We start from the raw sequence: 18,538 nt of genomic DNA, 5'->3' as shown, positions 1-18,538 counted from the left end.
GCGCGTGACAAGGTGGGAACTCTGGCTGTCAGAGCGCGTGTGAAGATAATTACGACAACCAATCAGAAACTAGGAGAATCTTCATAACAGACATCATGACCAGTCACTATATCTAAACAAACAGCCCCCTACATGTGAGGGAAAGTACAGTTCTGAACAGAAAGCTTATGTTCAAGTTTTGTTCTAAAACTTCTAAGTGCAAACACGTTCATCACAGATAAGGACCCCATCCAAGATACATCAGGCACAAGAGGTTATCATCTGTGGCTTCTTGAATGAGATAGTGTACATGCTCCTCAGTGGACAGAGGCAAACCCATCACTTTATTCCTGTTCTTGATCACTCCCTGAAGTCACTGATCTATGTCCAAAACATTGGTCTTAGCCTAGAAAGGAACAAAGATTAAATTATATCTTAGAGCTCATATTGCAAGTAAAGAGGTGGCTCTTACAGTCCACAAGGCAAGGGTATTCTTACAATGTTGCATTAATAGCATCAGAGTGCTTTGAAATTATGGCAGTCATAAGTGTTGTGTGTTTATGTATAACTTAAGGCCACTTAGCTAAATATACAAGACTATAAATGTTTTAAATGAGCACTGCCATTTAAGCTAAAGTACCTTCTCACTGAGGATATCTCCAGATTCATTAACTTGATTCTTGGAGGAACCCTTGACGGGTTTACTCTACTCAACCAAAGGATCATGCAGGAATGTTTTTAAAACACTGACAAAAGAATAATAAAAAGATAAAAGTAATAATTAGACAAATACTGTATTTGCACAGTGTACATGTAGAAGAATTGAAACAACATAATTTGAATCTAGAAAAAAACCCAACCTTTGCAATCCTGAAATTCTTCACCATCATAAATTAACGGACTAAGCATCAACTTCCTACTGAAGGCCTGTCTTTGGATAATAAAATGTTCAAGACACATTAAACAACCTAATTTAAAGCAAAAAAGATCATGGGTCAGAAAGGCCCCTCAGCACGACCTTCTGAACTTCCACACAGTGTTAAAGGAGACTTCTCTTTGAAAGGTTTCCAAAAGACCATCAGATTTAAGACTTGAATACTAACACATTTCATCTTAATCCAGGAAACTTCTACACAAAGTCACAGTACTTTACCGATTTAACCTTCTAAAATGTACAGAATGCCTTTAAATCCACAATTTATACAATACCTATGCTTGCTTGGTAATTCTGACAATTACTTTGAACTGTGGTAACTGACAAATTTATGATTATAGCCTGATGAACCTCTTTAAAATGCGTGTAATGTTTCATCCATGTTGTACAACCAAGGAATTAACCAGTATGATTTGTAACCAGGGATTTTCATGTTTTGTCGTATAATATCCATGTCAAATTTGGTAAGCAAACGCTTGCTTAGTTACTTGTAGGAAGCTGATGACAATGAATATCATGTCTCTTGCACCATTCTTAAGATATAAAAGATCCATGCCATGTGAGGTCCAAGGAAGCTCGGGACTCAAAGTCCCGAGAAAGCTTGTCACTCTCTACAGTTCACACACCCATGAGAAGGCCTCGCTTCAAAGTCAACCTCATCATTCATACAGACAATAACTGATATTGATATCTGATATTTATATAATATCTGATATTACAGAGGTCCAAAACATCGACAGAACAAACTTTCGACCAAGAACCAAGCAACACAAAGAACACAAGGAAACACCACAAAGACACGCAAGTACATCTCCAATATTGTGCTCAAAGTGGTGGTGTATTAGTTAAATACTTTGGTTAATCCGATAGCAAATCGATGTAGACTCAAATAAGGTTAAATGGTTCTTAAGGCATTGTAAACAGACTCCATAAAGTTCATTTTCACTGTATCAGTTATTTCACATTCTGTCACTCTTTTCACCAACCTGTCTCATGTATATATGTGTTAGATTAGATTTATGTTTAGAATAGCAATAAAGTTCTTCTGTATTCGAAGATGGCTTGACTTTGGTATATTTTGATAAATAATCTCATCCTTGTTTCTAAAAGATTTAGCTTCAAATCTGTACCTAAATACGTGTGATATTATTTTCAATAAGCCATGAGAATAATATCACTCCAATAAGTGAATTAATCATAATTAACTTATTAAAGCTAATTCCTTACAGTACAAATTGTGAGTGGATACAACGAGACATGGTATCCGCTCACGAGACAACGAGACATTGAGACGGTTTAAAACTTGCGCATTAGTATCAGTTGTCATTACTGATAGGACGGAGGACTAATCTAAGTGGCTCTGATTGACCATTGCCAATTCATTGCTCAACAGACATGTTAGTGATTGGTTAGAATACTCAACTGCTGCAAAAACATGTTGTAAATAGAAACCATTGATGCAACAGCAGCAGACTTAAACTGAACGCTGAAATTGTCAGTTTTCACGATTACATAATAGTGGCAGCCGTAATCGTAATTGCAATTAGTTTTCGATTAATTGAGAAGCCCTAACATGTATCTTTGATTGTTCTGTTTGATTTTAAAGGGATAGTTCAACCAAAATGCCCTTGTGCCAAGTGAAAGTGGAGATTTATAGTAAAAAAGGACTTAAAGGGAAATATTGATCAGTTTCCCACTCACACTTATCATATTGCTTCTGAAGACATGGATTAAGCCACTGGAGTTGTATGGATTACTTTTATGCAGCCTTTATGTGCTTTTTGGAACTTAAACATTTTGGACCCTGTTGACTTGCATTGTAAGGACCAACAGAGCTGAGAAATTCTTCAAAAAAAATCTTCATTTGTGTTCAGCAGAAGAAGGAAAGTCATACACATCTTGGATGTCATGAGTGTGAGTAAACAATTAGAGAATTTTCATTTTTGGGTGAACTATCACTTAAACGGTTTATATCAGAGACAAACTAAAACCTTCCTGCTAGAAGTGCTGTATGAAAGCCCTCTAGGGGCTTTTCAATAGAAAACATAATTTTTTCCAAAATATCTGACGATTTAACGGATGAGGTTACCCTGTCTCTCCAGTTTGTTGTCAGTGACCACTGGCATCACCTTTTCATAGTACTTGGCCAAGTAGAAGTTACCATGTTCCAAGTCTAGTAATGAAGTGGTGACATCCTGTGTTAGGGAATACAAAGGCAAAGTTATTGTCAACTGATTTCAAAATAGTTTATGCTCCCATAGTTGGCTGATATACCTTATACGTTTTCATAATAGCATTGCTCTCAAAGTTGGTCATCTCCATGTATCGGCCCACCAGCAGCATGGCATTCCCTTTTATCTGAATCTTCTTGGGGTCTGTGAGTGGCTGGTCATCAGGAATATATTGCTGCACACCTTTCTGCAGGATTATCAGAGGCTGATGTACGTCACCCTGCAGCAAAAACTTTCTTAGAAGCAACACTTTCAGTTATGGAGTTAAAGACTAGCTGAACATATTTAGTTAAACTGTTATACCTTAGACCAGAGCCAATTGGCTTTCTTGATGAGAGTTCAGAGAGATGGGAGTTCTAAGCATTGAGTAGGATGTTGAAGGCTGTCTGGTGGTGGCCAGCTCTCCTGGCCACACGAGCACTCTGCAGCGAACACTACGCAATCTGCTCCTCACATAAAGACCTGCAAAGACATCTTCATTAGAATAACAAACTTACTCAGAAGTCTAAGTATTTAACTTTTTAAGTTATATGCCATGTATAGATGCTTCAAAGAAAATTAATTCAGAATGATTCAGAAAAAAAGAAAATACACTGAGAACACAAAAGCCAGATTCAGTGAATGCACACACAGAAACTAGCTAATTTCCACATAAACTTTCTGTGCATTCTACTGAAATGGGCAAAGGAATAGAATAATCTACCTATGTAACATGCTCTTACCCCTTGCTGAGGTTGAGCAGAGCTGTTCGCAGAGCTAGGACTGGCTCCTTGGCACTGAATGAGTTCTGGGCCATGAGTAAGCGGGCTTCCCATTTGAGTTTGGGCTCAGGATTTTTGGCTCCTCCAGCTTCTGTGCTTTGCAGCTTTTCTGAGTTAGACTCACACAGCAGGTGCAGCCTTCCACACAACATTGCAGTGCTGTTGTGAAATCCCAGAAAGTATTTAATATAATAAATGAAGTCACATTGTAGATGGATGCACACAGTCAGATTGACAGTTCATTAAGTCATTACCTCCTGCTGTCCCTGAGTTCCAATGGTCTGAATCAAACCTTTGCAAATTGCTGTGACTCTCTCTTTTCGGATCTGCACTGCACACTTGTATCCAGGAGGAAAAAACTTCAGGATGAAGCAGAAGACATCATAAGGTGTAGCCTTCACCTGCAGCTGCTCAAGAGTCTCACCGACCACCAGTTTCTCAAGCCTCTCCATCAGCATGTTTAGGAGAACTCTCTGAAACTTGCCACGAGCACCTTCCTCTGGCTGGAAAACAAATTGTGAGGGACTCTAGAATTCTCTGGCGTAGACACTGAGATCTGAAAGAAGCACTCCAGAAGATGTAAATAAACTGAGAAAAATGGCTGTGAATGGTCTTCAGGGAAACCTCCCAGAGGCACAATGCAAGTTAAAAGCACCATGGACACTGCGTTGAGCTTTGGGCTCCCATTAGACAATATCAGACAAGTATTATCCCAAAGATGCCCACTTCTCTTAGAAAAATGATACATTGCAGAACATCTGTCAGAACTGTTAATGAAGTTACTAACAATGCCTGTGCAGAGGCACTTGGGGACAGCTGAAGGATGGTCGGGGTCAGGTAAACACCCACTTCTGTAGAAGTGATGGAGAAGCATTCCACCACCACTGGCCATTGGGGAGATGGTTTGAGCATGAGATTCGTATGCACTAGATCTTGAATTAAACGTATCAGCACTGTGGAAAACAGACCAAATATTACTGTGACTGAAACTGTCAGTCCACAACATTCTGCTTAAATTCTACTCACAAATTTTAATTCTCTCATTTACTCACCCTCATGCACCATCCCAGATGTGTATGACTTTCTTTATTCTGCTGAACACTAACAAAGATTTTTAGAAGAATATTTCAGCTTTGAAGGTCCTTACAATGCAAGTGAATGGTGACCAAACTTTTGAAATTACAAAAGCATATAAAGGCAACTTAAAGTAATCCATAAGACTTCAGTGGTTAAATTCATGTATTCAGAAGCAATATGATAGGTGTGGGTGAGAAACAGATAAATATTTAAGATATTTTTTTACTATCAATTTCCACTTTTACATTCTTATTCTTTTGCTTTTGGTGATTTGCATTCTTTGTGCATATCGCCGCCTAATGGGCAGGGAGGAGAATTTAAGGTAAAAACTGACTTGTATTAAATAATGATCTGTTTCTCACGCACACCTATCATATTGCTGATGAGAATGTCCAGCACTGTTTGCATCCATTCATGTTACCTGACTAGCTCTTTCAAAGCAGGAATCATTGCTGTCATCTCCAGTCCCTGCTCCATCTTTACTGAGCCAAATTAGGTTTAAATGTACACAAAAAAGACCAAACACGTAGTTTAGGCCGGGTTGGCCTCATAAAACATTTAGAAAAATAAGCTTCGTAATCTGTCCATCTCTCACATTCAAACTATTTTCGCTCTTAAGCAAGCGAACTTCTTCTTCTTCTTCTTCTTCGTTTTTACTGGCGACTTGCAACCATATGGAGCATTATCGCCTGTATCTTAGTTACATTTGTTTAAATCCTTATGTTTAGTCCAGTTTGTTGTAGATACGATGACACAATTTTAAGCACCATCTTTCCGGAATTATTTGAGAAAATATTTGTAATATCCATTTGTTTGATTCCTTCATGTTCCAGTCCATTCCTTAGAGCCAGTCTTTGATTTGAGTATTTAGTGCACTCAAACAGCACTTGTTCCACAGTTTCTGATTGACTGCATATCTCACACTTTCCCGTTGGATGCTTCCCTATTATGTGCAGAGATGCATTTAACCTTGTGTGACCTAACCTGATTCTGCTAATCATCCCCTGCTCTCTCCTGTTCTTCCCCAGAGTCTTTCCTTCCCCCACCTTCTTCTGTATTTTAAATAAATGTCTTCCTTTACTTCCATTATCCCATAATTTTTGCCACTGTATCTTAATTTTGCTTCGTACGTATGATTTAATCTCTGCTTTGCTAATTGGTCCTGCCACTTCTACCTGATTTATCTTTAACCCTTCCTTAGCTAAAGAATCTGCCATCTCGTTTCCTTGGATGCCAATATGTGCTGGGATCCATAAAAACTGAACATCAATCCCCAGACTATTTACACGATATAGTGATAACAAACTTTCAAACATAATATCCTCCCTACATTTTGATGACGCACTTTTGAGACTTTCCAATGCTGCTCTTGAATCTGAACAAATTAGTATTCTCAAGGGTTTGACTTCCTCTATCCATTGTAATGCAAACATGATTGCCATCATTTCTGCTGCATATACTGACAAATGATCAGTTATTCTCTTAAACACCTTAATTTTTAGTTCAGGAATGTAAAATGCACAGCTTGATTTTCCATTCTCTGGATTTTTTGACCCATCTGTGAATACATGTACATAATACCCATATCTCTCATGCAGCACAGTATTCACACAAGCTTGCATACTAAACATGCTTTTGCTTGAACTAACCTTTTTTAATAGAGAAATATCAACTCTAGGTTGAGGTAGTAACCATGATGGAAAGCAAGCGAACTGGGCAATTGGTTAGCATTTGCGAAATGAGAGTTTATGACGTGTAGTCGCGTAGGCCTATCAGCGCTCTGCAAATTGCACGTTATCATAGCAATCACCTGAGAACTGGGACCATGCGGAAACGTAGCCGTATGATGAGGGACAGTAACAACAGTCCTACAATCACGATATACAGTCCTCTGTAATTTAAAATGGGGATCTCAAAATTGGCACATTTAATCCGTTTTGATGCGCCAACGTCTGTGCGCAACAAAGAGATCGGCGATTATACTGGTGAGATCAGTGCAGTGTTTATAATGCAACGAATCAGATAATTTAGCTAAGTTTTCCAGTAATACATTCACAAACATGAAAAAAGAGAAATCAGTGAGATACATGACTACGTTACAAGCTTTAAACAAATGCATCTCGAAAGTACACGTCAGAAGATAGTTGTCTTAAATTAATATAGATTTGTTTGCTGATTCATGCAGTAGACATTAAAACAAATTAAATTAAATGGTCCTTATCTTTGTGTTCCAGGGAAAATAATCGCACTGGATACATCTATTGTGGTGAATCAGTTTCGCTCAGCTGTCCCCGGCCATCTGAAGCTAAGGTGAAATCCACATACAAAAACTACATATAAAGTCACATATCAACTAATCTTAAGTCAATGGCTTTGTTTAAATATGCTGTATTAAAATCGGTGTTCTTTATCTTTTGTAAATGTTATGAGCTACCAGTGACGTGCGGTGATGTCTTAAAGAGGCTAGGCACTGAGTTATGAAAGCCAGATTACCTGATTTATTGTTTAAGCTAATAATACGTAATAACAGTGAACGTTACGCACAAGCGCGGCATATCAAGAAATGTAAAAATCAGGATGCATATCGTGTACTCACTCTCTCTCTCTCTCTCTCTCTCTCTCTCTCTCTATCACAGACACACACACACACACACAAGCGCGTAAACAGTGCACGTTACGCACAAGCGCGGCATATCAAGAAATGTATATGTATTTTATATATGTTTTATATATAATATATACGATTTTGTTAATATATCTTCATTAGATATTATTATACAAAATTCAGTAGTCAAAACACAGAACATATAACAGAACATAAGTTGTTTATTTTTTACAACATTATGTGCTTATTTTTTTATGTGCAATCTTCATCTTTATAACAGAAGATACAATACAACAATCCTTTACCTTTTCATTGTGGTAGGTTATATTCAGCTTCCTTTGCTCGTCAAGTGCAAGGTTGATCCGAGATTTTCCAAAGGTTTTCAGTGTAATTTGACACTGGATGTGAGCTGACGACTTTTCATGCTTGGTTAAAGCTGCGGGCAGGTTGTTCAAATCACAATATCCCGCTGAAGTCCAAACAGTCTGACTGGTTGAAAGAAGCAGGCAGGGATAGCAGTACAGCCGCTGATTGTTAGCACAGCCACATAGCCAATCTTTTCTTACATACCAATCAGTTTGAAATGATCGGATAATTTTTGGGCCCTTTTGCTGTACTAGTCCATCTAAGGCTGGCGTAGACCTCCCTCTTGCAATTAACTCATATTTGGAATTAAAATCGAGCTTGGAAGTTGGAAAAAATTCTTAATTCCGTGATTACGGCCGGTGCTGTCATTTTGATTTTGAATTTGGCGGGGCATGTACGCTAGCTGTGGTGTGATGACGTTAGCTACACAAATGTCCAGGAATATCTCGATTTGAATTGGTCCATGTCTGATACGTAACGGAGATGATTACGGGCATAACATATTTACGTCAAAAGGCACAGCAGATTTGTGCTTTTTGCCGTACATGTTAAAGAATACAGGATCGAGTGCGCATGCGCAACATGGGTTTTCCGCTTGTCGCCTGCAATGAATGGACCGTAAAAGCACTGCTTATTCTACCATTTGTTTTTAGTTGATTATGCGTAACTGCTACATTTGTCATCATAACGTCTAAACAATTGGAATAACACACATATTGCATATATAAATCACAAGAATAAAAGTAAAAGTACAAATACAAGTTTATTATTTAATAAACATTTTATTTTTGAATTTTGGCAGGGTAGGCAGTGCCTAGTTTGCCTACCCAGACCGCACGTCAGTGTGAGCTACAAACAAATACTACATATTGATTCACCAATCAGTCACAACATTAAAACTGCCTGCCTAATATTGTGTTGATCCCCCTCGTGCCACCAAAATAGCATCAACTCCCATCTCAGAATATCATTCTGAGATTCTGTTCTATTTATTCTGAGTAAACTCTAGAGACTGTTGTGTGTGAAAATCCCAGGAGATCAGCAGTTACAGAAATACTCAAACCAGCCCGTCTGGCACCAACAATCATCAATGCGATTATCTAACCAGTCAATCGTGTGGCAGCAGTGCATAAAATCATGCAGATATGGGTCAGGAGCTTCAGTTAATATTAACATTGACGATTAGAATGGGAAAAAATGTGATCTCAGTCATTTGGACTGTTGCATGATTGTTGGTGTCAGACGGGCTGGTTTGAGTATTTCAGCTGCTGATCTCCTGGGATTTACTCACACAACAGTCTCTAGAGTTTACTCAGAATGGTGCCAGAAACAAAAAACATGTAGTGAGGGGCAGTTCTGTGGATGGAAACACCTTGTTGATGAGAGAGATCAACAGAGAATAACAGACTGGTTTGAACTGACAAACTCTACGGTAACTCAGATAACCACTCTCTACAATTGTGGTGAGAAGAATATCATCGCTATTCTGAGATGCGGGTAGGGCTGGGTGATTATTCAAATGTTATTTTCAATTATGAAAACAAGATAATCGAGATAAAAGGATTATTGTGCCACATTCCATTTTGGAATGAAACGTCCTGGCATTATATCTTTAAAGCATCCTTTAAAGTTCAGATAACAAGGAAGCGGGTTATGAAAATAAACTCAGAAACTGGCATTTCTCTATGTGGTCAGCCCCACGTCTATGAGTTGCGTGAAGTGCCCAGGGAAGAGATTGAATCTTCTCCTGGCTGATGAACACTCTGGTGCGGCACACGCATTTGCTGCAGCTAGATTATAACGTGTATTTGTTATAGCCTAGGCCTTTGTCACTTATTAGATTGTTAATATACTTATTCTGCTGCTGAAAGTAAAGGTGCGTACACACTGCCAGCGACTTTGTCGCTGCAGTGGCTGGCGGTGAAGTCGTTAGTGGGTGTTCCCACTACTGGTTGCCTAGTAACGTTTATAAATGACATTCATGGATGCCACTCCATTGCTGTTGACAGCGAATCTCTTTTCTTGCCACTAAAAACAAACATTTTGGAGGGAAAAGACTAAATATAAATGGAATCAGTACATAAAATGCTTTATATCAAAGATGAATGAGAAACAAGGCGTGCTGTTTGCCAGAGCGGCTGTTTATCTGCAGCGAAAATGCAAATGCCGGTCTGTCTGGGTCCATAAAATCCCCGCGATCTCAGATACACCTTTCCACGCAGTATTTTTCTTAAAAATGTCCTTGTACGTGGGTAGAGACATATCATAGAGCACTGGAAAATTTCTAACTGCAAGAATTAGCCTTTCATCCATCTTTTCATCCATCCATTGGAGCGACTAACGGAAGCGACAGCCAATAGGAGAGACAATGGGAGAGCTCACGTGATCCTTCTCTCTCTCTCTAAGCTCCTGCAGTAACGGAAAGCCTTTATTGTACATGGTAGATCTCATTCCATAGAAGTGTGAGCATCCCTGCTGTAAATTATGGCAATGGAGTCTTTTCTTTATTTGACCACCATATTTAACCCTCTGGGGTCGGCAAACGCGCCGGCGCATTTTGCTGTTTTTTTTTCACATAGCAGCAACATAGACTTAAAATACTCCGTCATTTATGGTCATATAAATACAATCAATACATGATTATAAACTATAGAGGGTCTTCTTTTTTTGTGTACACTCATATTAACATCAAAACCTTGTGGTTTTTTTTAAATAAATAAAATAAAAAGGTTGAGCTTTCAGCAGTCTCTGTGTTCACGATCATATTTCAGAAACACGTCACTAAAATGAACTTAAACTCCGCGAATTCTTCTCACACAAACATGAAACATATGTCTAAAGAAAGCTTAAAATGTCTACTTTTAAATAAAACAATTCAAATTTAAAACAAATATTCTCCTGCAATGTAATCTGTATGAAACAAAGCGATGTACGGTTTTCCTGGCACAGCTTCATTATCTGTAATGTGATCCCACCCACCAGCAGAGCGCGCCATTCATACGCTAATGTGCTGAGGCGATCAAGGGAAAAGTACACGCCCCCGACTGCGAGATTTGACGTAAACACAACACAACTCAACTTTTCTGCGTGCTTGTAACGATACACAGGCGATCAAACTCTTGGCTATTAAGGAAGAGTTAACATTTTTCTGAGAAGAAGAGCGGGACTCCGATGAACGTTTGTATTTTGAAGAGTGACTTGATCCAGCAGAGGATACAATTTCAAACGAGTAAGTCATTTAGTTTTCATTAGCTGACATGCTATTTTATATAAACATGTACATATTTTACTAGTGGGACTGTTTCCAGACAGGATTCAAAGTTTGACATTTGACATTCAAAGTATTGACATGTCCTAACAGGCAAGTTTTAGTTACATGTAAATGTTGTTATTTACATTGTATGCTGTATGATATAAATATGATATGTAATATGATATAAAAATAATATGAATGTTAGATTATATTTTAACTAGTGTTTATGCTGACTCGTTATCATCAGCATAGCTTGTGCTTGCAAATATCTGTTCAGGTTAAAATGCACTTTAAATATGCCCATATTAGAAAATCAGCATATTATCATATGTATTTTGGATCAAATAAATGCAGTCTTGGTGAGCAGAAGAGACTTCTTTTAATGGTAGTGTAGGTCTAAAATTAAGTAAAGTCTTTATGTAAAGAAAATATATAGTCAGATTACTTCTTTTATCTTAAAACTTGATTTTGATCATTAAGTCTCCTCACATTAATTCTCTCTCTGTCACATTCCTCATTGATAGGCCCAGAGGAGTGGTCTTTGTGTCCTCAGGTGTAAATCTCATCAATATTCATGATCATTCACGCCTCCTCGCATATTACCATTCAGCACTAAAATTGTCACACAAAAGTTCAATTACTATATTGTTTTGTATGAATCAGGATGGTTTTCACATCATTTTGTAGCAAAAACTCAAGGCTACAAGATCCAGTTCTCAAAAGTCTTGTGGACAAATGTTTAGTATGTGTTATATGGCCTTATTTCAGTGACTTAACATTTTTTAACCACGCATAAACGTTATTTTCTCAAAAATACAAACATGTACATACATGTTGCTCACATATTATTGTAGCCCAGTTTGTGCTGAAGACAGTGTTATCAGACTTTAGACATTAATATGTTTTTAAGCAACTGAAAAAAGCACAAATGTCAAGGCATGTCAAAACTTCTCCAGGGCCCAAAACACCCTCAGACCCCAGAGGATTAACATAAAATAATTATCATATTACAATACTCCTCCCCTACCGAGCGCAGTTTACATTTCAAGTTCAAGGAAGTCTACTGTTAACATTTTTTTTTTTGAAGTTCAATAAATGCATGATGTTTCCAAAGTCAATGAGTAATCGTGTTAAATAATAGTGATCTCAATATTGACCAGAATAATCGTGATTATGCTTTTAGTCGTAATCGAGAAGTCCTAGATGAGGGTTGGCACTGTTTTGGTGGCACAAGGGGGACCTACACAATATTAGGCAGGTGGTTTTAATGTTGTGTCTGATCAGTGTATATAGATGGTTTTCTACAGTGATTTATGAGCATCTGATGTTGCAGCCCTCTCACAGGCCTGTTTTACCGCACGCTTACTTTCCTGGAGCATGACATCAAGCCTGTCTTTGTATTCGATGGCAGGCCTCCCAATCAAAAGAGAGCTGTGGTGAGATGTGCACTAGCAAATTTAAAGGTCCCAGTAAAATCTTAAAGGTGCACCCAGTAATATTTTTCTCATTAAAAAAGTTTTACTCTTAAAGAAATTCATTATTATTTTGAAACATATGTATATAATCGTGATGACTCACATGAGATGAAGACTCCAGTCATATAATTATCATGTTAGGGTCACATGATCAGCTGAATACTACTCACTTTATCTCAATAACCACCCTATTATTGGACACTTTTACTCTTGAATTAAATAAATCATGACTGACAGCAAATTGTTAATTTCTACAAATGCATTACTTAAAACTATTAGGCCTCATTCATGAAACTTTCATAAATAATGTATATTAGTAAATTCTGAGTAATTTGCTCATAAAACGGACCTTCCTGAAAACTTTCTGCCAGATTCACAAACACTTCGTACTCCCCCGATTTGTTAGTAAACGATCATGTCTGTATTAGTGAATTACAATCATTCACAATTATCATGATCCACACACATGAATATGCCATATAAGGAATGCACCAGACTCACTAGTTAACATCTATGCAGAACAGTAATTAAATAATGTTTAGGAATGAAGTGCATTCATATTGTAAAATTTAGATTTACAAGCACAATAGCATCTCAGATCAATTAAAATAACTGTCCAAAGGCATTAGAGGGCATTCATTTTATAGAGAAAAATCAAGCACTTCTGCTGGTTAAGGAGAGTTGGGGAAAAATATACTCTGAAAAAATAAATGCAAGCGCCAAAGAAACATTTCTAAATAAGTATAGGCTATGGTTTAAAAAGAAAACTAAGCTTTTTTTTTTTTACTAATTTATGTTATTTTTTAAGGATAACTTCACTCATTTAGTTACTAGTTAATTTTTCTTATTTAATTTCACTTCTATCATAGTCGTGACAGTTTGGCTGAAAGAACACAACACATTCAGATGTCTTGTGCATGATTTACACATGGTCGGGAGGAGGTGTAAAAAAAGTTTGTACCAACCAACAACTGAAAGTACGAATGTCAGAACGGCTTTATGAACGATTTACACAAAAATTTGTTCTGCTCGTGTTTCATGAATGAGGCCCAGTGTGTTTGAATGATGTTAGTTTAAGTCTAAGATGACATGAACAAAAACTTACTACGTGCACCTTTAAAAGTCACAGATTTCTCACACAAACATAGGTTAAAATATCAATGTATTTTTATTCCTGTAGCTGGAGAAAAGAGCTAAAAGCACAGGCTGGAGCAGCTCACCAAGTTTAAACACAGGTAGTATAAATGTTTGGCCAAAACTTTGTGCTAAGGAGTCTACCAAGTAAATACATTTAAATTACAAATTTAGCACACACACCAAAACAATTCTACTCGGTCTTGTCAAACTCATACTGTGAAACTCATACTAAACTAATTTTACTTAAGATTATATTTTTTTTAGTGTTTAAACAGAGACCTTATGATTATGTATGGTTTATGACAAAATAACACCAATCTCATCAATATTCCCAATTTGCTAAAGACTATGACATTCTGCCTATGCTTTTGCAGTTTCATCCTTTACTCAAGACTGTCACCATCTGCTACAGCTAATGGGTGTACCATGTATCATGGTATGACTTTTTCTTTTCCCTAATTAATTGAGCTCAATCCAAATAAAACCTCTCTCCAGTTTTGATTAAATGTTTTACTACTACATGCATAAGGTTCTTGTGATTTTGAATTTCAGGCTCCAGGAGAAGCAGAAGCACTCTGTGCCCACTTGGTTAAAAGTGGCACTGTTAATGCTGTAGCTTCAGAGGACATGGATACGCTGGCATTTGGGGGAACTGTTCTTCTACGCCAGCTTAATGCAAAGAGAGACAGGTGAGGAAAAAAAATCGACTTTCAGATTCTGATTATAGATTGTGAAGAAGACCATTGCATAAGACAACTGAGACTATGTATTTGAATAATAAAAGCAGTGTTATTGTTTTAGTTTAAAGGGATAGTTCACCCAAAATTGAAAATTCTCTCTTCATTTACTCACCCTCATGCCATCCCAGATGTGTATGACTTTCTTTTTTTTGCTGAACACAGTCAAAACATTTTTTGAAAAAGTGAATGGTTACCAGAACTTTGATACAGCAAGCACATAAAGGCACCATAAAAGTAATCCATATGACTCCAGTGGTGAAATCCATGTCTTCAGAAGTGATTTGGTTTGGATGTGGATGAGAAACAGATCAATATTTAAGTCCTTTTTACTATGAATCATCAAATACAAAAGAAGAATGTGAAAGTGAAAGTGGTGAGTCATAGTAAAAAGGATTAAATATTGATCTGTTTCTCATCCAAAATCAAATCAATTCACTTCAGAAGACATGGATTTAACCACTGGGGTTGAATGGATTACTTTTATGCTGCCTTTATGTGAATTTCAGAGCTTCAAAGTTCTGATTCAAAGTTCACTTGCATTGTATGGACCTGCAGAGCTGAAATATTCTTCTCAAAATCTTTATTTGTGTTCTGCTGATGAAAGAAAGTCATACACATGAGGGTGAGTAAATGTCAAGAGAGAATTTTCTATTCCTTTAAAGTGGAGGATTAAAGTGGAATCACATTAAAGTGCTCTTTTAAATGCAATTACTAAAATTGCTAACTTTATTTTCCACGATTGTCCAAAATAGTAAATGCAAGGTCCATGAGGATCCATACAATCTAATAAATGGTGACATATTTGAACCAGCATAAACTCACAGCTGGTGTGAGACAGTTTGATTTATCTACATGTTGCAACAAAATTATCCTATTAATAATAATACTTATAATGACTATTATTGTTGTTTTTATCATATTGTCATCTTTTAATATGAGCCAGTAATGTGCCCTCCTAATGACACAAAAAAATGATTTGGGAACAACATGTTTGTCACCATACTTTTTTACCAGCACGACACATGTGTAATTATGTTATGATAGATATTATATTATTATATATATTATGTAATATTGAACTATATAATACTATGGCATATACAGTACTGTATATGTACAGTTAAAACAAGGCACAAATCATGCACTTGATTTCTACTCTTGGATTGGCATTTTCTGTCATACTAATTGGAGTGATGGCTATGGTGGTGCTCGCATAGGGATAAGTGACTTCTTTTGTGTAATTATAAATGAAAATACCAACAAAATATTATTTTGTATGTCCTTGTTTCATTTATCTCACAGTGAGGTGACAGAGTACTCCTTACTAAAGCTATTGGAAGCCTTACAGCTGACACATAAAGAGGTAAAACATTCAGTCTTTTGTCAGATCTTTTTATCATCTACCCAGACATAACATTGGCTCAACCATGTTTTGTTAAAAGAACAGGACTTTGGTGTAAGGAAAATGTGTTTTAAATTTTGCTTCATTGTCTTATGTTTTTCTCACACAGTTTGTTGACCTATGTATCTTACTGGGCTGTGACTACTGTGATAAGATTGGGGGCCTTGGACCAAGTCGAGCACTGAAGCTTATAAAGGAGCATCATACAATTGAGGGTGTGATGGAACACGTCAACAGAAAGGTGCCTATTCAGAAAAGATCTGATTTACAGAATGTTATACGTCAGAGAAATCAAGCACTGACAAAGTTTCACAGTCTGTAAACAATTAAGGACTGATCCTTAAGGACTAATCCTGAGTAACTTGCGGTTTCTGATTCTTAAAGACACACCCTATCCCTATAAACTGGGAGTACAAGGCTGCCCGCAAGCTGTTTTTTGAAACGCCACAAATTGACACCCCTGTACTGGTTTGGAATGAGCCTGATGAAGAGGGCCTGGTGCAGTTCCTATGCAAGGAAAATTGTTTGAAGTAGGTCTTGATATTTACTGATGCATTCTTTGACTGTCAAGACCTGAACAAGTTGGAGTTGAAGAAGTATGAGAATGCACAATGTTATTTGATTCTGTCTGGGAGACTTGAGGGATTTTTTTTAATCTTTTTAGATTTGCGAGGTGTGGATTTAACCTTTGTTTAGCATATGTGACCTTATTTACTGTTTTTAAGGGAAGAAAAAGTGCGGGGACGCATTAAGAAGTTCCGTGAGTCTCTCTTGAAGAGAAGGAAACTGAGAGAGGAGGATGAGAAGATGGGGCCAAATAGACAGTCACGCCTTCAGGAATTTTTCCCTGCAACACGGAGAAGAAAGGTCAGATGTTAATTAAGTAGTTGTGTAAATGGACTGCTTGCTTGAACAGTTTAACAAACTTTCTTGGCTTTCTTATCCAGGCTGAGTCTGCAGTATTTGGAAGATCCAGTGGCACAAAACGATCAAAGACTGAATAAAATACAGTTTCGCTTAAACCATGTCTTCAACCGTACAGTCAGAAATATAATGGCAGATTCTAATGATGAAGATTAGCATGGATCTGTGTTGGATGCTAAATTTCTCTACTGAATATTTTGATTTTGTCAAAAATAATGTAAAACCAGTGCCAAGAGAAGATATTTGACATTTTTGTCTATATCATGCACAATTAAGAAACAACTTTTATGTTTGGGAACCTGTATTAGATTGCAGTAAAATACCCCTTTTTTCTACAACTACACTGTGCCTCTTGTTTTCTTAATGTCATATGTGTTTCTCGTGTATGTCTGACATATGTTATAGCCTATATACAATGTTATTTATGTTTGTGTATATTTCTCTAAATTTCCTAGATCCACAAACAAAAAAGCATCATGGTATTTCCATGTTTTTTGGACATGGAACCATGATAATACTGTGTTTTTAGACATGTTCCATTATTTCAAGTTACTTGGATTACCATGTATTATTATGGTGCAGAATAAACTGATTACTCAGTGCCATTGTATATACTTCATCAAAGAACCATAGTATTACCAGTTATGTATTGTTTTGGACATGGACTGTTACATGGTTGTATATTACAATTTGGTCAAGTTCCTTTGAGTACCATGAAGATACCATTGTATGTGATTATGGTAATCAAGAGTCATTGTTTGGTGGGACAACCAGGAATGTTGACTCAGGCTTTTTGATGAGGGGGGTACACTAAGGTCCTCTTCGTTAAAGCCTACTCATTGGAGCCCAAGGAGTAGGGGGCCCAGACCAAAGTCCCTATCAAGGCAAGTTAGTTCACTTGGAGGCCATCTTGGGAACACTCACAGGCAGATATTTTCTACGGATACAACAAGCAGTATAAGTAAAGCTTTTATGTACTTGAATAGGGAAAGGCTGAAATCTCCACAACAGTTGGTCCAGATTATGATCAAAGAAAATATTTCAAATCAGCAGTGAAATCTGACAACAATGCTATAGTAAATTGTGCTTCCTTAGTTCAGATCATGGATAAAAATCATGCACATGTGCATTCTCGAGTTAAATGACTCAAGTTGATGTCTGTATCCAAGGGGGGGGGGTTGCAGCGTGAAGCATTTACATGTTTCCATTGAGCATGGTATAAATATTGGGGGGTTGTACTTGTTTGTTTTGATTATTGGAGGTTGCCTCCACCACACCAACCCCATCATTTTCACCTCGCAATAATGGCAAGATATAATGCTGCCTTCATGTTCTATCAGAATGATCCTACATTTGAAGTGGTCATAATGAGTATGCCGCGTTCCAGGGCTTTGTTGTTGGAAAAAACGTTCATATATATTTCTTGAGGAACTTTTATTTTGACACCATAAAAATATTACTCAGCATGCTGACGATAATGGAAATTTGGACAAATACAAACTATTTTGAAGGTGGTAAAATTTATCAGAATGAGTTTTATTGCCAAGTATGCTTACACATTCAAGGAATTTGTCTTGGTGTCAGAAGCTTCCTGTGCACAAACAATACAACAAGACAGAAATGAAAAAATTTAATTAAAATAAAAACTGAATAG

At 37.1% G+C, this 18,538-nt stretch overlaps 1 protein-coding gene across 1 annotated transcript; it reads left to right on the top strand.

The window, feature by feature from the left end:
* The first annotated feature begins 6,885 nt into the window (after positions 1 to 6,885).
* On the top strand, positions 6,886 to 17,340 carry LOC127649685 (probable flap endonuclease 1 homolog). The gene is made up of 11 exons (XM_052134922.1): positions 6,886 to 6,967; positions 7,217 to 7,292; positions 12,540 to 12,642; positions 13,862 to 13,916; positions 14,193 to 14,254; positions 14,371 to 14,507; positions 15,861 to 15,921; positions 16,070 to 16,201; positions 16,345 to 16,490; positions 16,686 to 16,827; positions 16,908 to 17,340. The coding sequence occupies exons 1-11, from the start codon at positions 6,886 to 6,888 to the stop codon at positions 16,962 to 16,964; spliced, it is 1,053 nt and encodes a 350-aa protein (XP_051990882.1). The 3' UTR covers positions 16,965 to 17,340.
* The last annotated feature ends 1,198 nt before the right edge of the window (positions 17,341 to 18,538 follow it).

The sequence above is a fragment of the Xyrauchen texanus genome, chromosome 9, assembly GCF_025860055.1.
Source record: "Xyrauchen texanus isolate HMW12.3.18 chromosome 9, RBS_HiC_50CHRs, whole genome shotgun sequence".
NCBI lineage: Eukaryota > Metazoa > Chordata > Actinopteri > Cypriniformes > Catostomidae > Xyrauchen > Xyrauchen texanus.
This window is presented reverse-complemented; position numbering and strand designations above follow the sequence as displayed.

Excerpts from the sequence above, each read along its gene's own strand:
- LOC127649685 (XM_052134922.1), top strand. The coding sequence starts at position 6,886 with ATGGGGATCTCAAAATTGGCACATTTAATCCGTTTTGATGCGCCAACG. Across the intron at positions 14,255-14,370 it reads TGGGTGTACCATGTATCATG|GCTCCAGGAGAAGCAGAAGC; the intron begins GTATGACTTTTT and ends TTTGAATTTCAG. Across the intron at positions 16,202-16,344 it reads TGGAACACGTCAACAGAAAG|ACACACCCTATCCCTATAAA; the intron begins GTGCCTATTCAG and ends TGATTCTTAAAG.